The sequence below is a fragment of the Agelaius tricolor genome, unplaced genomic scaffold (assembly GCF_023055355.1).
Source record: "Agelaius tricolor isolate 1412-34295 unplaced genomic scaffold, bAgeTri1.0.p SCAF_2, whole genome shotgun sequence".
In the NCBI taxonomy this organism is placed as follows: Eukaryota; Metazoa; Chordata; class Aves; order Passeriformes; family Icteridae; genus Agelaius; species Agelaius tricolor.
The window spans coordinates 67,361,396-67,381,475 of record NW_027269262.1 but is presented as its reverse complement, the minus strand read 5'-3'; the positions used below and the strand labels follow the sequence as shown (position 1 = coordinate 67,381,475).

Here is a 20,080-nt window from a genome sequence, read left to right as displayed (position 1 = left end):
AAGAGGAACAGTTCCCTTTTCCCTTGTTACTTGTTTTCCTCCCTTTAATCTGCAATTGTCTATTCATCTTTCTTTTTATCTTAGGCTGCTGTGGTACAGAATATGCAGTAAGAGCCCAAACAGCATTGTGGAACCAGTGAGCTGGGAAGAGCCCTAAGCAGACCTTTTTTCCTCTGTTGCTACAAAAGCAAGTGAAAAATACTTTTGTGCAACAGGGTCATTTCCCCTTTTTTTAGCAGAAGATTTTTTGCTAAATCTTCAATAGTTTTCTACTTACACCCTTCCTCCTGCCCCTGATTTTTCTGCCTTAGCATTTTCAGGCAAAATAATTGAAATAACACTTTTTTGTGGATAAAGAGAAGATAGACTTGAGATACAGGAAGTAAATCTTTGGGGAGACCTCAAAGGTTTTACCAGGGTGGTTGCTTTCATCAATTGCCAGTAATGGCTAAGGTCTATCAGCCTGTAAATGACAGTACAAACATGGCAAGTCACAGTCGATAAGACTCCAAAAAGTTTTCACTATCATCTTATTCCAGGAATCTGTCTAGGATTGTACACAGAAGCTCATTCCAGGTAGTTTTCAGAAACTGAGAAGCAAAACCAAATTAGTCTGACAGATAAATAATGGAGAAGAGATGAAAACTCCACCCTAATCAATGGTCGTTGGAACAAAAGCAGAAACTTTTCCAGACCTCCAGGATCTTGCATAGGTTAGAACTGCTCTCATTTTACCTGTTTAGATTTCAACATATCTTTACTTAGCATTTTGTTTTGTTTCATTTTTTTAAACTCATTGTCTTAGCACATTTTCATACAGAAAGTTAAGCAACTACATTTGAAAAAAAAACCAAAATACTTTGGAGGAGTCAGTTCTCATTTGAAACCACTGATAATTTTACAGCCCTATGCTTAAAAGGTGATGAATTGTTTCACTTCTAAGTTAATAAACAAAACTTTAACTTCTAGTAGATGCAAAAAAAAAGTATGTAAAGTTATGCAAGCAAGAAAAAAAATCATCAAAATAAATACTTCCTGATTTTACAACAAACAATACTTTCAGCCAAACTACACAAATAGGTGAATATCAAGCATTTTAGTGATTCTAGCTGTAATTTTAGAGAATGCACATGGTCAAGGATTTACAAACTTTTGTGAGATGCTGTGGTAGCAGCTCCTGGCCTTGTTCCAGTTCAAACATTGCTGCAAGGTTGCCTGGCATGGGTTTGTAATACATGCAACAGTTTGGAAAGAGTTGTATTAACATTAAGAGTTCAATTCTGCTTGGATACGGGACCTGTTAGATCAGCTGGGCAATGCTGTACTAAGCAAGAAATAATATATCACACTAAGAAAGCAGGCAGTAATCTCCCATACTTTTATTTTCACAATTTTCTGTTTCTGTGTTTGTTTTGGAAGTGTGCACCCTGGGGTGTGATCAGTCTGGTTTGCAGACTTTTTTTATCAATATGTCACCTCTGTTCATCCAGTTTATCAGGTGACACATAAAAATACACCTTGCAGCTTAGTTTTCCTCCTAGTAGCCTCATATATTAAATACAAAATTTCAGCTGGAATAGAAATTGTGGTTTGGATTAGGAAAATTCTTATATTTGTTAGGAGAGAACTTCATGCGTTCCTGTTTTACTTCTGTTGATTTTAAGGTGAATGCAGAATTTGAAATCTCCTGTAAAACCCTTGCTGTAACGTTAAGTATACATTAATGATGTAAAAAAAGCCATTTTTCATAACACTCATGCAGTCCTATATAGATTGCACTGAGGCGTGTTCAGCTGCTTGCCTCAACAAAAAACAAATCTGAGCCAAAGAGCCTCTTTCAGTGGTCTGTGTGCTTTTGATGTAACCTTGTAAAGCGTGATTTTCAAAATAACCAATAAAAACACAACTTATCATCTCTGTAGTTCTTTAATGACTGTGAATACTTTAAAAGCAGGCTTATTCTTGTTTATGAGATGGGAAGGAGGAAATGTGGAATTGTACAGTGACTTGCCCCACACAACAGATTCAGTGAGAGTGGAAACTTGTTCAGTGATGTGGAAAGCACAAAACTAACCCCCTTTGGCCTAGCTGTGCCTTGGGTTGGCACTGGGGCAATGGGGTAAGACTGCTTCTTTTGGTGTGGTAGACATTTTGTGATTATTTTAAGCATAAAGCAAATTGCAACCCTTGCCCTGTTTAGCCAGATCACCATTTTACATAGGACAGTCAGTTACACCAGCTGCAATTTGTGAGAACAAAACAAGCCCTCAGTGTTTTGTCTTTACTAACAGAAAATAGGCTCAAAAGACCACAAGAAAAAAAAAAAAAAGAAACTGGTATCAGTCAGGCTTGGAAAGTTTTTTCCTCTATATGATTTTAATTAATATTGAAGATGCATCAGTTGCACTGCAAATTGCTTTCAAAAACCGCTGAACTCTGTGGTTTTTCAAAACTTTCAAAAACTCTGTGAACTCGCCCTCCGTGAGGGTTTTGAGGCACTGACACAGGTTTCACAGAGATTATGTAGATGCCCCGCCCCGGGAAGGGAACACGGCCCGGTTGGATGGGGCCCTGAACAACCTGATTTAGTGCAAGGTATCCCTGGCCACGGCAGAGAGGCTGCTTATGATCTTTAAAGTCCTTTCCAACGCAAACTATCCTTTTAATTCTACGACAAACTTCAACCGCGTGCTCCATGGGAGAGCATTCACGGTATCTCCGCCCTGCCACGTTTAATCTTCTTCTCAACAAGAAGTCGACATCAAAGTCATAATTTCAACACTTCCCCTGTAAATTTTGACAGCGCCGGCGCCGAGGCGGCCTCGCCCAGCCCCGGGCTCCTTCACACGCAGGCGGGGGCGCCACCGAGCGGCAGCAGCGGCGGCGGAGGGGGCGGGCCCGCGGCCTCGTGCGCGGCGCCTGCGCCTGGGCGGCAGCGGCGGCGGCGAGTGCGGCGCGCGCCGCAGCCGCCATTTCGGGCGCCGTGAGGGGGCCGCGCGTCCGGCAGCGCTCGGGACGCGTCCGGCAGCCAGGGGCGGGCTGGGGCGGGGCGTGCGCTGTGCCTGTTTCCTCCTGTGAGCAGTACTTAAACCAGGTGAAGGAAAAAACTTCGAATTTGTAAAAATAAGAAAAAAGGAAGAAAACAAGCCATAATAATTTTTGGTGTTAATCTTTCCTTTTGCTAGGCTCTTTATCTCGGGAAAGATGGCAGACCCCTGGCAAGAATGTATGGATTATGCAGTTGGTTTAGCAAGGAAAGCTGGGGAGGTATGTATAAGCTCTTTATAAATAATAAGGTCATTTATTGAGTCTGATATATGTATAGCTTTTGAAGGAGGTTGATGTTGGAATTTCTTTTGGAGAGTGTTTCTTAAAAACCCAAAAGGGTAGAATAGTTTGTTATGTTCAAGTACAAGATTGGAGTGTCTTTTATGTTTGGAAATCTGTTAAGTTAAGAAAACAACTTTTCACTTTTCTTTACCTTGGAGTCCGATTAAAGACTAAGGAGTAACTTCTGTTCCTTGAGTTTGATTTAACAATAAAATTCAGAATTGTAGTAAACAAAGAGCATCTCGATTTTCACCCTTAAACTACTCCTGTCTGTGGTATTATTTTACCACCTGAAAGCTGGTGACAGTCTTTCCTTGGGAACATCTCAGTCAGCTTTATACTGAGGCTTGTTGATGGCACCCAATACCATATTGTGTTCCTTCTATGCTTGGAAGTGTCCAAGGCCAGGTTGGACAGAGCTCTAAGTCTGGTCTAGTGAGAGGTGTCCCTGCCCATGGCAGGAGAGCTGGAACTAGATGGTCTTTTAAGCTCCTTCCAACCCAAACCAATCTATGTTTGTTTCTCTTCATGAAGACTGCTTTGCTTCTGTAAAAAGAACCATCCCTTACAGCGGTGATATTTTGCCATATGAGGTGTGAGATGGCTTAGAACAAGAAAAAGTTTGTACATCTTGGCAAAGCCTCAGCAAAAGTGGTTACCAAATGTTTTGGTTCATAGTAGTTCTTGTTAGTACGTTTGCAGGCTATGGAAGCCAGTCAAGATGGTACATGTAATAATTTTGTCCCCTGGAGCTGCAAAGTCTGTAGAACATTCTCTGCAACAACCTCATTAAATAAAGTCTTCCCTCAGAAATTCATTCTGAGTTATAGTGAAATAATTTGTGGGCTGTGAGACATGGGTTCTTGCTTAAGCTGATACTGATAGTTTTAAGATCAGTATCAGCTTAAGCAAGAATCCATGTCTCACAGCCCACAAATTATTACACTATAACTTTAAGTTATAGTTTTAAGTTCATAAATGCAGGGTCTGGCAAAAAATATTGAGCTCAGTGTTAGGTGTTTTATTCAACTCTGGTATTTAAATTTGTAGATCTAAAATTTGTCTTTACAAAATGGATTCCAGTTTCATCTACCTGGAGATTTTCCTTTTGTACTTAGATTTAAAGCCATGTAAAACTTTGTACTGAATAGGGACTAGAGATGCAAGTCCCAGCTCCTGCAGTTAAATCCAGGTTATGTCACTGCTTGTGTTTTGTGTGTGCAGTACAGAAAATGACTGTAAAAATTATGTTACATTTTTTTGAAAACCTAGTATTTTCCATATTGTTAACAGTGAAAGATTTTTTTTTCTATTTGATTTTGTTTCAACAGATAATCCGTGGAGCACTCAAAGAAGAAATACCTGTTATGACTAAAAGTTCACCTGTAGATCTAGTGACAGAAACTGATCAAAAAGTAGAAAACTTCATTATTTCTTTGATAAAAGAAAAGTATCCTTCTCACAGGTATGGCTTGTTGTATGCTTTTGACAGAAGAAAAATTGAAAGTTTATGATTTTGCTTGGTGAAGTTTTATTACAACTGGCATGCTGGCAAGTTGTAGCATTACCTTCAACAAATTAAGTATTTTAGAGTAGTATTGGGTTAAAGTTTTGCCCAGGGCTGTAGCAACAAAACAATGTGTCCCCAGGTCTACTGACATGAGACAAAGCTTAGGCTGAAAGTCACTTCCAGTTCAGAAACTTCTGGTTATTGTGTTGGAAAGTCAAAGGTGGCCCCAGGAGACCTGAACCCCAAATTTCTTGTCTCCTTCTGAAACTAGTGTGCCTTTGCTGTCTGTGTTGGATGGATCCTGTGGAACTGAGTGTGCCTTTGGCAGATCTCATACAGTTTTACAACATACAACATCCTTAAAAGAAGACAGGGTCTTCTTGTTCTGCATAACAGAAAGACTGTCATACAAAATACTGGTTTTCTTAATTGCTCTTCCCCTTTTTTCCCCTTCTTCCATCCCTCTCTATACCCCTGTCCCCCACCCCCTGAAAAATGTATTCTTGAAGGGTAATCTGTATTTTGCTTGCATGGGTCTGCCTTTAGCATTTTGACATCATGGCTCAAGTTTGATACAGTTTCCTTAAAGTCAGTTTGCTATTTTTTCTTTCAGTTTCTTGGAGCTTTTGTTATTGTAGCTGTGTATGTGAAATGTAAGAAATCTATATAGAACTGGAACAGCTGAGGTGATGCAAAAGTTCAGTAGCCAAATTAGTGTAAGCATACAAACTTCTGGAATGACCTTGAAATAACAGTTTCTGTGACATTGATAAGCATTTCAGAATATTTTAGCTTCTTTTTATTTTAGGTAACCAATGTGACATTAGACATAATGGTGCTGAACTTCCTAGTGAATTACTCATCCACCTATATTCAGTCTCGTTTTTCTGAAGGTCTGCTGCTTTTTGGAAACATGCTGTTTCTCTCTGATTAGTCATCCTCACTTCTGTAGTTAATCATAAACTCCCAGTCAGTATTAAGGAGACCTCATCTCTTTCCTCACAGCAGTTATTTTACGTGGTTTTGGAGGAAAGCATGTGTTTGCTGCAAGCTTTTCATAGGTTGAGTAATGTGTGATAAATTGTGACAGCCTGCAAAAGACCTCAAAGAGAATTCCTCCCACTTAGACTCATTCTAATAATTTTGCAGTCTAAAACACTTTTCTGAGCAGCAAAACTTGTGGAATTTGGGGTGTTGTGTCCTGGGATTTAATACTGTGGCTGAACATGCACTCACCCATCTTCTTCAGGAACTCTGAAGAAGAAACTTTAAATTTCATCCCTTTACCATGTTACCATTTTGTCATGCTTGTAAAACTAAACTTTTGAGATTAACAACTTTCTGTCATATTTGGGTTGAAATCAATTTTCAAATTTAACAGTTGCTGCAGTGTTCTAACCAGGTATGTAAGACCACAGAGGTGTTTTTCACTGAAAACACAAGCTACAGAGTAATGTTGTATAGCACAAATAAGCTGAAAGGTGTAAATAGCTATAGCTATTTTGAACAAAATTTGACTGGAAAAAAGTTATGAAACTTCAATGTTCTGAATGCTAAATTCTGGTATTATTCTAGTATATTTTGAATGCTAAATTCTGGTATTATTTCTGTGTTGAAGCATAAAATTCTTTTCCCTGCATATTGTGCTTATCCTTGACATTATAAATATTAATGCAAGCTTGGTCAGATACGGTTGGTGCTTTCTGGATAAATACTGTATTTCTCAGCTTTTTTACATATGTTTGCTGGTGGTACTCAAAGCTTCATCTCACTTTTAAGAATTTCAATGTCAAGGACAATGTTGTCATTCAGACATTTTAAACAATTTCTGTCTTTAAATGTGTTTCTACTGTAGCTTTATCGGTGAAGAATCTGTTGCAGCTGGAGAGGGCAGCATTCTGACAGATAACCCCACATGGATTATTGATCCTATTGATGGAACTACCAACTTTGTACACAGGTCCACCTTTCATTTTTCTTTATGTTCGCAACCTCATCTGATTACCCTTTTTCTTTCTCCAGTTCCATGAAAGTAAAGTTGTTTTTAATTTTTAAACTGTTTTAAAATAGATACTATGAGTTACAAATTGCTGCTTATTGAGAGCCATTGGGCAGTCTTTGCAAGCATTTTAATATTCCTGTGAGTATTGTAATAGTCTTGCTCTGTTACCTACAACACCTGTTCCATACGAGGCCTGTATTATATAGCAGGGGTCAGCAGCCTTTGGCATGGATTTCAAAGATAGATGGTCAGATTTCAACAGGAACAGGATACAGAATAAGAAGTTACAGGATCTTCAGAAAGGAAATAACAGCTTCAGGTGCTGATTTCTAAGAAATTTCAAATTCATTGAGGTCTAGGAGCCCCAGCTATGAAAGAAAGCAGGACATCACCAGTAGTTACCAATGGTATTTCACACCAAGATGAGGAGGGGACTTACAGAGTATCGTTGAGAGTCTATTAATTACATCTTTTAAATGTGATAGATTTTGGCCCCAGTGAGCTTTTCTGAGTCTGCTTAATTTCAGTTTTGAAATGACTGCTGCTATGTGCACAATGGCTTTGAAACACCTTTTGAATCCTGCTGAATAACATGTTCAGAAAGTTACAGGAAAAGAACCCATTCTGCTGAATCCACAGGCTTAAAAGTTGGCATTTTTTGCAGAAAGAATAAAAGTAAATGTCAGGGAATTGAAAAAAAAAAAGTAAAAATTAATTCATTGGTTGTTTGTTTCAAACTTAGACTGAGATGCAATCCACCATGTCCCATGGTCTTCACTCTTCCTGCATTCTTCAATATCTCTTTGTCATGGCTTTGGTGGAGAAAGGGGAGGTGGTGGGAGAGCTAACTTGGTTCTTTTTATGAGACCATTTCGGCCAGCTTGTTCCTTCTGAGAAAGGTTGGTAGCATAGAGGCTTGTTTGCATTCTTTGGCTGAGAAAAACAGTGCCTAGGCTAGGAATAGCTGTAACAGGAATGGCAGCCCCAGTGGGTAGAAAACTTTGTGTTTCAAATGGTAACCAGTGTTGTTGGCTCTGTTGTCAGCTAAATTGTGCAAATTGCAGAAAATTCAGTTCTGTATAGTCCAAGTTTGTTTTTGAAATATACATTACATTTAACTGTCTTTATTAAGAGTAAGCATGGTAATGAAAGAAATTTAGTATCTACTATAAATTAGTGAAATGTTTTGTTTTGTAGGTTTCCATTTGTGGCAGTTTCAATTGGCTTTGTTGTAAACAAAAAGGTATAGTTTTTATTACTTAATATCTAATGAAATTCAAATTAATTGCTTGCTTGTTCTAGTTACAACTAAGTTCTGTAATTTCCTATTTCACAGGAAATAGGAATAAAGGGAAAACCCCCACAAGGTAATTTTCCTTTTTCTTGCAGATAGAGTTTGGAATTGTGTATAGTTGTATAGAAGACAAGATGTATACTGCCAGAAAAGGAAAAGGTGCATTTTGCAATGGTCAGAAGCTGCAAGTATCAGGCCAAGAAGGTAAGCTGAACTGAATAGCTTCTTTCTGGTAATTGCCAGATTGCAAATGAGACAGGAGAAATTTGGGACCTGGGTATATTGATATTTCTTAGCTCATAGTTTTGTTTTGCAAGACTTTCTTTGGCCATGGGCTGTCTGGTTTTAAGAAACACCTTTTATGCTCTCTTTGATGTATATGATGTGATCTGTGCAAAATCAGGACTTGACAATTGAAGATTTTATTTCCCATGTATTGTGGTTTTGTTAGTTTGTTTCTTTGTCTTTGATTCCCTATGTGTCTGCAATCTGTTTGAGGTGTTTCTTTAGAGTGAAACAAATCTGCCAAACAATTCAGCTTCTCCCAGGTTGGTTTAAGTCAGTACCACACTTCTGTGTTTACAACCCTACATCAAGTAATATCCATGCTTCAAATGACATCTTCTGGTATCTCAAGACTTTTTTAATTTTTATAGAATTCTGTTTAGTACTCGCATCAGTTAATGTATATGCACAGTTGGAGCAGATTGTGCTTCTTTACTTGTATTTTTTTTCCTGCAATTTTCCAAATAATGACAGATTTTTATATGTTTGATATATGTACTATTTTATTAAGATACCTCATACTTTTATTCAATCTTATAAGAAAGCAATGAAGTAAACTCTGCTAGTTACTGTGACTATTGAAGTTGTGCTGTTGGAAGAGTGAGGTTTTGTTTCTTTTCCAGACATTACAAAATCCCTTTTAGTAACAGAATTGGGGTCAAATCGTGATCCAGAGGCTATAAAAATAATTCTTTCTAATATGGAAAGACTTCTCAGTATTCCTATTCATGGGTAAGATACTTCATATTTCTATAAATATTTATATATACTGGTGGTTAATATTGTAAATACAATATTTTTTAGAAAGTTTTGGTTGCATTATATTTGACACCTTAAATATGAAATGTGATTTAAATGTTTCTGTCTAGTAGCTTCCAGAGGGAAACTGTATTTAACTTTTTCAAGCTGAGACATGCAGCAGAGAATGCTAACAATCAGTGTTGGGAAGCAAAGCATGTTTGGGCTTGCAGGACTACAAAGTGTTGTACTTAGTAGTTAAAAATATTAAATACAATTTTGTGCCTTTTTTTTCCCCTAGATAAAACTGGATGAACAGAAGCTATATGAAATTTCTTAATTTCCTTTCCTTGTAGTCATGAAAATTGTTTTAGATATATATATAAAAGACAAAAGTAGATCTCCCTTTCCTCTTTCAAAACTATACAATTTTAATCTGAGTAGTTTAAACTGTCCATAAACTGCTCCTGTTTTGGTTGCATTCCCTGCTCTTTCTCCTCCAGATAAGCCAGTCTACATTTCCACAAACCATCTTGTATAAAGTTGTTTTCAGTAGACAGTTTTTCATTACTCAACAGTATCTGTGTTTCTGATATAACAAGTTTTATGCTGAGATTCTCAGGATTCTTGTTTTGACACTTAACATGTAGGTTTTTTCCTATTTTCAAAAAGTCTTCTGATGTTGCTAAATAATTTATGCTAAGATGTAAGTAGGAAATAGATTTTAGATGTGTTGTGAGTTCAGCTTAGCAAGTGAGTGTGAGTTGTACTAAAAACTGCAGTTATTTCAATTAACAGTAAACTGTACATTAAATTGTGATTGATAGCAGGTAAACTATTGCAAGAAGCAACTTTAGTCAACTCCAGTGTCAAACTATTGTTTACAAATAAAATGCCTAAGTACATTGACATTTCCAGAAGAAACTGGAATTTGACCTGAGGATTTGGTGAAGTTATCAAGACCAAATTTATGCTGTGTGATTTAGTTTTTATGATTACTGTTAGAGGGTTTGGCAAGTCAGAGATGTTTACTGAGCCTCACCAGAGAAACTGAAAAAGAAAAGTGTTTTCAGCACTGAAAAGTGTACACTCTCCTTGAATTCAGGCATTCAAAGAGCAGAATAGACTGCTACTGTTTCATGGGAAATGATCTTCCATAATATGTTTTAGTTCAAGAAATCATTTAAAATGTGTTTAAACAAAAATTTATTGACAGAATTTGTAAATGTAATTTCTACAAATTTGCTGTATTTTGAAAATTCTCCAAGTAACACTTCATTTCCACTTTTTATGTTTCACCGCAGCACTTCATCATGCTTGCTCTAGTTCAGTTCGCTTCCATCATGACATTTCTTTGTTCTCTGTATTTTCTATTACACTGTAACTTTTTTGCAAACTCTCCTCAGTTAAAACAACATCTTGTATCTCCTGTAGGATTAGAGCTGTTGGTACAGCAGCTGTGAACATGTGCCTGGTGGCAACAGGTGGAGCTGATGCCTATTATGAAATGGGGATTCACTGCTGGGATATGGCAGGAGCTGGAATCATTATTACTGAAGCTGGTGGAGTGCTGCTGGATGTAACAGGTACATGCATGGACCTGCATAATACTCTCTTGTCCTTTTAAATGGCTGATGGGGAGCAAAATGTAGCTGAAATGAGAAGGCAAGTTCTTTTCAGCCCTCTTTCCAAGCTACCACTACTGAGCAGTTCCCAAACTGTTAACAGATGAGGAACAGGTTAATTGTATGTTCTTGAGCAAGACGACAACCTTTAGTCCCTTGGCTGGACTCCTGGAAAAGGGTAAAAGGACAGTAAACATCCATTGAAGAGAAGTTAAATGCGGTTCATATGAGATACTTGTTGTGTTAAATGCATTTTTGTCCAGAGGAAAAATTTGGTCCTAAATAATAATGTATAATTTACACTCAATTTTTTCAGTGCTTATTTTCATAGCAACTTTTAATTTTCTTCAAATATAAACTGGTTGCTTTGTTTGCTTTGCTTTGTAGGTGGACCATTTGATTTGATGTCTCGAAGAATAATTGCAGCAAGTAGTCGAGCTATTGGAGAGAGGATAGCTAAAGCCCTTCAAGTAATTCCTCTGAGAAGAGATGATGCAACCAACTGAACACCAAAGCTGCACCATAAATGTCCTTATCTAGTGTTGTCTCATTTTCCCACATGGTGGTTGTTCTGCCTTGAATAGATGGTAGTCTTTCAGTACTGGTGTGGCTGCTAAGTAGAGCTTTGAGATTGAACAACATTCTAAGTAAGCTTTAACTGTTGAGTGTTTTATTTAACATCACAATTAGATAAAATCTAGAAAAATAAGTAAATATATGCAACTAGTATTTTCAAGTTTTATACTATACTGGAACACATAGCAAGAGACTCTCTGATGTATAGACAAAGATCTCTAGTTCTGTCAGTGACAGAAACAAAACCCACTGTCCTAACACCACATCATCACATCTGATCCTGAACCCAAGAAGATGAAGGCATTACTGTTTATCCAGTCTTTCTCTGTCTGGTCTCCAGTGTATCCATTTCCTTACCTCATTGCAGTTTTTGTAGAAGTGGTTCACACATTTCCAAACCTGTTGGTTGCTTGTAGCTTTGGCTGCAATTTAAAGCCTTTATTACTTCCGTATCATTGGTTTTGTAGTCATCATTCTATCTTTCCAATGGTAGATAGACACAATCTCTTCTTCAGCCTCATTTGTGGCCAGTATGCTTGCAAATCCGTTACAATTTCAAAAGTAGTAGTTAATTGTGCCAGAAAATATGATCATCTTCCAGAATTAAGTTCTGAGCACACCTATCACCAAATGTACTTAGTTGAAATTAAGATGCAGTATGATTTTAATTTTGATTGGGTTTCTTCATGGATGAGTGTGTTTCAAAGTCTAAGGAATCATTAAATCCAAGAGAGTTTTTAATACTTCAGCTGGCAAAAAAAATAAGCCCACAGTCCATTTTTTTTACATAATTTTCTAATTTTTTCGTAAGCTACAAAAGCAATGACCAACTAGGACCAGTTTTCCATTGTGTTTTACAGAATGTACACAGAGGAAGATGTATACCTGAATGTAAAGGGTAGTGATTTAATTCTAGGTGTCAGTTGTTGTAAACTTTGAAAATTATACTGGTTCTCTGCATTTTTGTATTTAAGATTGTTAAAAGCATCAGTGCACTGTTCAGATAATTAATGCACTTTAAAAAAAAGATGTCACATCAGTTCTTAGACTTTTTTTTTTGTGTTGGAAAGAAAGTTGTCTCACTGGTTGTTTAGTTAAGACACAACAGTGCTTTGGAAAACCTGACTTTATGTACTGCTGTCCCACTATTTTTACTTGGAAAAATGATATATTGAAGTTTCATGAGATTGCATATTATAAATGTCAGGTTCTTATATCGGTTGATTTATGCAGATTTTTCAGAAACACTTTATTTGATGATGTACCTAATGCCAGATGATTAATGTTAACAAGGTCAGCCTGCTATTTAAAGGTCTTCCCAAAAAGCCAGACTTCAAATTACTTTACTTTTTAAATTCCTGTTGACAAGGATGTAAACCTTTTGAGCATTTCACTGTAATTTTATTGCTGTAAACAATATGTGTGGGATCATGGTTATTTTTGAAGTGTCCTCTGTACTATTTCTGTGGCTTTTGTATAACAAAATCTGCATAACTTTATTTGTTAAATGGAGATATGTCTAAAAAGTACTTAAGATGGGAGAACATGTTAGAAATAAATACACTTTAGCAGCAGTGGCTTTAGCTGTGCTTCCTTTCTTAGCATTCATCAGGTGCAGTGCTGTGACCCATCAGGCTGGATCTGGGGGCCTCAGACTGTTGGAGTTGAACACCACTTCTTCTTGGCTTCTGATGTGCTCAGATCATAAAGTGTGGTGCCTTTAGATGTAGGATTATGTGTGCACCTGCAGTTGGGTTTTGGAGCAAATATTTCAACTTACTCCAAGGAGATCATGCTTCATTAATCGTCTCCAACCTCAAACTTTAGACTCAAACTTTATGGGTTATCTTGCCAGTCATTTGTGCTGGAGGTCTGTCAGCTGGTTGAAGCACGTGGCTTTCTCATTGTTAGGTTTCCCAATAATGTTACCTGAGGAAAAACTTGTTAAGATTCTTATTTTGGCCCTCTTCACTCTATTTGTGTTGGAAACTAGCTATTTTGCTAAGCATTGTCTTCTCAGATACCCTTCAATATATGCCCACTTCTTTTGTCATGTAAAAGGACACTGAAATGTAATTAGTAAGTTTAAAGGCATTTTGTTTCTGACCTAGCCTGCAATTTTGACAAGTTTTTGTAATAAAACAGGGAAGTCAAGATTGCTGTGTATTCAAAATGCTTTTGAGAGTTTATATAGGAGGTGGTACCTGAATGTTCAAAACTGTAAGAGGTGTGGTTTTGTTGCTTTGAAAGATGGAGTGGCAGAATTAATCCTCTTTGATATTTTTAAAATAATTTTAAGATACAATTATATGTTTACAAGACAGCTTTTGCTGGGCAATGAGACAATTGGATAGGAAGGGTAGTAACCACCTAACTGTCAGTGTCATGAATATTCCTCAGGAAGGACTGAGTATACAGGAAACTTTCTTGCATAGCTTTTCAGTGAATAATGCAGGACTTCAGCTGGAAAATTCCACTGTGGTTTGAACCTCAGTTCTGAATGAAGAACACTCAAAATTTACAGGTGCAAGAAGATCAAGTGAACAGAGTCAGCAACTGGAGTGAGTGAAAAAAATTTAAAAAACTACTACTGGAAATAAAAGGACTATATGAGCAAATTTAAGCAGTCCTTTTGCCTTTACTTTCAGAATTTAAATGGGTAAACATTGTCACTACAGTTACTCAGTCTTAACAAAGGTTTTGTCTTAACAAAGGTCTTCAAGGAGGGGACTGATTTTTAGCCTAAAACACTGAAACAAGGAGTACTACAAAATGGTTAATAGTGACTTCTAGCACTGCTGTGTATGCAGGAACCTTCATCTACTGTCCTGGCAATCATCCATCACTGGTGCTCTCCATTTATTGATTTGCTGATCAGTTGTGATTGTTTCCCATGATGGCCTGCAGAGCCTTGCTCTAGCTGCAAAGCAGAGTATTCCAGTAGATGCAATCCTGCAGAGCTCTTCCCAGTGTGAAATATTGCCATAGTCACAAAAGGCTTCAGACTCTTGTCAGCCCTCTTCAATAGCCCTGCAGAAAATCCCTCATCTGCCCCCCCTCCCCTTATGGAATATGGACTATCCCTCATATCTGTGACCTAAAGCTGTGGTTTAATTTTGCTTCGTCTAATGTGCATGGGAGCTAGGCATTCTGACTAGATATAAAATGTCATCTTGTGGCCTTGGTAATGAAGCATTTCAAATAAGGAACATTTCTTTCTTTTTCTGAGATTCTTCCCATCCTCTCAAAGCCAGCTGCTGATTCAATTCTATTCACTACCTGTGAGGGAGGTAATTACTTCCTTCACCAGTCTGATCCTGTTGCTACAGTGCTGGCAGGCAACTCTCCAGCAGCACACTGGTTTTGGATCTATAGCAGCTGGCATGGCTGCCTTTATTTGCACAAACTCCAGGCATCACAAGGATGTCAATGATGTGACACCTCAAGAGTGTCAGCCAGATCTCGTGGACAGCAAAATCCATTTCCAGCACCAACAGCAACAGTGAATGTAGTCTGTCACATCATGCTCCAGTTTGCACAGTTTTCACACAAAGATCTGCAGCTTCTTAAAGGTCAGTGGGAGCTTCTGAAATGTCCTCAGTGGCCAGTATCTGCTGTCTGTCTGCTAAAACAACAGGGCAAAGGAAATCTGACGCCCTTCAAAGCCGCGTGCAGCATTTGGAACAAACAAACTGGAGGACTGCGTTCAGCCGAGAGCACATTATGGCACTGTATGAAAGAGCTACGAACTCCTGCCTATTTGAGGAGGAGAATGGATTAAAGAATGGAATGCTCTCTTCCAAAGCAAAGCAGAACTATTTTTCTAGCACAATTCAAGCTATTAAGATGCTAAAAATAATGAAGAATGTAGATCCTGTTCCAGAAGCTTATAGGCTCTTTTGATGGCTGGTACATCTCCTGCATACACTGTGGCATGCTTACTTTTGGTTTGCACAATCCAAGGGATGACTTTTCCACTGAGGTGATTCTCTCTATACAAAAGTTGCTTTAGCTGGGAATTGGGCTTTCTGCACTCCCATTAAAATGGAAGGAAAAGAGGAAGAAAATACAGTAGCAATAGCTGTGCCACAGCAATAGGTAAGGCACCCTCCCCTTTTCATGCAGTGAAAGATTAAGGTTTACGTTGTTACGTCACTCCTTATCTCACCAGAGACTACGTTTACAACCATGTGAATAACTTTATTCAGAAGTGCTTGTACTGCAAATACTTGAGAAATAATTTCATAGAAGCTCTTCCTCAGCTTTCTGGGTTACAGCTTCCTCTGCTGCTGTGCCGGGAGAGGTGGTTCCGTGCTGGTTATCCTGCCCGTGGATCCAGGTGGAGGGCGGTCTCGGGAAGATGCGCAAACCTGCAAAGAGCCGCGCCCCTCACCGCTCCCGGCACAACACTAGATGGCAGCCGGAGCCAGGGAAACACCAGAAGGGTGATCCTTTGCTTTAGAGAATATTCCCTTTCCCACGCATCCCTTCCACTCCCTTGCTCCCTGTAGTTTTGTATAACTGAGAGCTATTCGGAAGAACAATGCCAAAATTTTGTGAGGACTTTAGCTCTGTTTTTTTTTGACTTGAGAAGGAGTGTGAAACAGTATTTGTGCCAGCAGAATTAATGTTCCCTCCTTTTCAATATATGTTGAAGATCGTATTATCAATCACAAAAGATCAGAAATCAAAACTCTAAAATAAGATTAAAACATACAAGTCATTACATTTTATTGCATTTAGGGCTCTAATAATTTCCTCTGGGTTTTTTTTGTTTTTGTTTTTGTTTTGTTGGGTTTTTTTGGTTGTTTTTTTGTTTGTTTGTTTGGGGGTTTTTTTGTTCTTTTTTTGTTTTTTTTTTTTTTTTGTTGTTGGTTTTTTTGCTGTCATAAATTAGGACACGTCTTTTTAAAAGCCTTTCCTTAAGCCTACCAGATAATCTTCTGTGCACGCATGTATTAATCTTGTATGCAGATACAGCCCTGGAACAACAAACCCTGACACAAATAAGCAGGTCTCTATGAGTTTTGAAATGCAACTGTTTTATTTTCCAAAGAGAAAACAATCTCAATATTTTGCCTCCAAATGTGTTGCGATGATGTAAAGGAACAATAGTAGCTGTCTGCATTTTACCTGTACAGTAGTATATTCAGACTATATTTTTCAGGATCTGCTCAAGCATGGACAGGTAACACATCTGCTTATTTCAAGGTTTCACAGTCTCTGTGCTGCATCCTGTAAAAAGTTTATTTGTATTTATGACCTTGCCTACGAAGGCAGTGTCCTACATGTTAAGTGCCAGTGCATTACTGACAAAAAGTTCAGTTTATCTCAGTGTGGCTGTTGAGAGGCACTGCCTCCCATGAAAAGACTTGTCTCAGGAAAAGACTTCCCTGCCCTCCCTGTAATATGTCTGGAGATGCCCTGCCAGGGCACACCACACAGGACATGCCCAGCATAAGGATATTACCAGGCACATCTCCAAGGCTGTTGGGGAGGCCCCAAGGTCTCTGCTTCCAAAAGCAAGTAGTGAAAGGAGAGATGTGTCCTGTACTGTCTGCAATGCCCTTTGATACAGGTCAGGGCGAATTAAAATAAGTAACTCCAGTAAGGATCAGCATGGTGTACCTCTTTTGTACTATGACTTCTCTATGGTGTTGCAAGACAGCTACACTGCCCTTCCTTCCTCAGTTGCAAATTTCCCTTTGGACGAGAGAAAAGCTCCTAATGCTGTTTCTGGCACTGGGGTTCTTGGCCAAGGACAAATAGCTGTGGAAAAGGGATCCCAGTTGAGATGTGTTGACCTGGGGATTGCTGTGGTGTGGGATCTTGGGGAAGGTAGGAGAGGGACTTGGCCAGAATAGGCCAACAGCAGCAGGGACAGGAGGCCCTAGTTTGGTACCACCTTATATTAGTACCTTCAGGGAATGTTTCTAGTTTTAGAAAGGTCGTTCTTTTCCAGCTCTCATATCAAACAGGTATGATGACATCTATAGAGGTATATAGAAAACCTCTGTAGGGATTTTCAATTTTCTATCATTTCTCCAGAATTAAAACAAGTAAATTCAGGTGTAAAAGTTCATCAGGATGACTTTATTTATTATTAATGGCATAAACCTCCACTTTACTGGATGTTTGCATTGGCCCATTGTAGGCAAACAATCACCTCACTACCGAAGGGTAAAAATAATAAAAACCCCCTTTATTTCTGCTTCATTATACTTGAAATTGTGGTTACAGTTCTCGACAGTCCTCCAGCAAAACACATTTAAAAGAGATTAATGGCTAATGTTATTAGAGATTTCTCTTTCAATATTTATTTAGTTGTAATTAGCAATGTAATAGCTCTGTAAAAGTAAATTTTCCCCCACTTCATCTGTGCACCTTGTTCAGCTCACTGTGTTGAAATGGGATTCATAATGACAAACTGTCATAGCAGAGGGAGGTAAAAAGCTTTGCTTCTGTAGGCACTGAGATGTTAAGAGCAGTTTCCATTGAAAGGAAGTGCAAGCCTGGACATAATGATTCCCATCAACAGCCATTTTGTGTGACTGACACTGAAAAACACTGCTATTCTGTCAAATGAATCAATTAGTAGAGAAAATATCTTTTCCACAGTACTCATTCCAGTTCAGTTAACTTCTCCTATCTTTTATTTAAGTATCATGGAAAATGAATATCTAGTAGTTATTAGCCAGAAGTTATTAGTCAGAAGCATTTCTTTCTGCCAGTTGTACCTGCCAACTGTTAAGCCTAATACTTGAGATTTTAGGACATGCCACTCCAATTCTATATTCAGTTAGTTCCTCCAGTTCAGCAGATTCTGTTATTACTGTTTATTTCTTCTTCCCAAAGTTTTCATTGCAATCTTCAGTGCATCTCAAGTGAAATCAAGTGGATTATGTCTCCTTGTCAATCCAGAATAGAGAGTTGATTGTCTAGGGGTTTTCGTTTGTTGGTTTGTGTGTTGTTGTTGTTTTGGTTTTGTTTTGTTTTGTTTGTTTGTTTTAATTTAAATGAAAGAATTATAGACAAAATATTCAAAGGATTGGAAGCAGAGAGAGAAATCACAACCCCATTCCCTCTCTCAAGTAAACATGTTCTTCACTGGAGTTCTTTAGGATAGGATACTCTCCTTTCTTCCCTTTTAGAATGACACAACTTCAAGAAGTGAAGGAAAAAAAAATTAAAAAGACCACAAAAGTACATCTCTTGATTTACTTGGAATGAGCCCTAAATGCAGTTACTTCCAACTCCACACGTGGCTCTGTTCTAGAAGGGTCTGTACCTAGGCAGAGCCCTGTGGATCTGATGTAATCCATAGTAAAGCTTATATAGATTGAGCTTTCTGGAAACAGATATTTGCATCTCTTAAAAAAAGAATCTTATTTTATCAGAAAATCTAGGAAAATAAGTAATTAGTCAGTTTTTCACAAATATTTAAAGCTATTTAATTGGTTTAACTTTCACGAGAAAAGGCAACATCTGCACAGAAGATAAGAAAGTGGGAAAAACTCAGTTACAGTTTAACCAATAAAGAGACTAATGATTTTCTAAAGTGGCATCAGTTACAATAAAAACCTTCAAATCAAATTACAGCTACTGAGATACTGTAGACAGCAAATCAAATAAAAGAAGACATTTTTCTGATCTGTTCATCTTTACCTGAGCATGCTCATTAAACATTTTTTGTTTCATTTGAAGGCTTTTTTCTCCCCACTTGCTTCATATCTTTCAACATATGCATGATGACACACGGAGGCAGTGTCTCAGATGTGTGACTCTGCCATTACAGTCTGTGAAAATTTATCCCTGGCATTTCCAAACGCAGTGCAGGATCTGTAAATCCACTCCCACCCTGCTTGTTGCAATCTCTTCTATCAATGACTTCAGAGACAGCATGAACTCAATGAACTCAGACAGCAACACCATCAACAGGATGCATTTTGTTTTGCAAAGGGCATGTAAGGGAGGGTTGAGGGGGTGTCTTATGGTGGCAGAGATCTTGCAAGCTAATGATAGAAAGGACAATTTGCGATACCTGTCTGCTAGAAGGAAGATATTTTGGTAAACAGAAGATTCATGCAACAGAATTTGCTTGGTATGGTTCAATTTTGGCTCTTGGTACCCTGGCTTTTTAAAGCAAACACATTCACAGCAGGCACGTAGGTGGGCCTGAAGAGACATACAGCAGGTACTTTGTCACATCAAACCAGATTGTAGTTGATGCAATTTGGACTTATTAGGTGAGTAAAGGCAGGGGAGGGAACCTAGATGGGTGAGGTAGTTCTGTGTAACTCCACTGATTTCATGTTGACACATTCAGGAGCCATGGAAATGATTCCTGGTAGCATGAGGAGAAAATGCTATGTTAAGCTACTAGATTCAATATATCTACATTATACATATTTATTACCTAGCCAATGTCCACATGCATAAAGAGAAAAAAACAGGCTTGGAAAAGTTAAATGTCTTGTAAAAATTCATGTATAATGAAGTTTAAAATTTTAAACTTTTACTTGATAATTTAACTTGTACCCTCAATTTGCTTTTTTCATGGCTAGGCTAGGAGACCTTGAGTCAAATACTTTCTTCTCATCACCACCAAAATTCTTTACATCCCTGAGCCTCCACTTTCAGCAGTGACAAACCAACCCCATGCCAGAGAGGAGGAGGTGGTTCTGGTAAACAGTTCCTTTTCCCCCAGCTTCTGGGGGGGA

General features: G+C 38.1%; 1 protein-coding gene across 1 annotated transcript; it reads left to right on the top strand.

Moving 5' to 3' along the window:
- The first annotated feature begins 2,937 nt into the window (after positions 1 to 2,937).
- Positions 2,938 to 12,934, top strand: IMPA1 (inositol monophosphatase 1). The gene is made up of 9 exons (XM_071421338.1): positions 2,938 to 3,094; positions 3,186 to 3,267; positions 4,662 to 4,795; positions 6,696 to 6,800; positions 8,040 to 8,085; positions 8,232 to 8,340; positions 9,045 to 9,153; positions 10,594 to 10,745; positions 11,172 to 12,934. Exons 2-9 carry the CDS (start codon positions 3,205 to 3,207, stop codon positions 11,288 to 11,290), a joined length of 837 nt encoding a protein of 278 aa, XP_071277439.1. The 5' UTR covers positions 2,938 to 3,094; positions 3,186 to 3,204; the 3' UTR covers positions 11,291 to 12,934.
- The last annotated feature ends 7,146 nt before the right edge of the window (positions 12,935 to 20,080 follow it).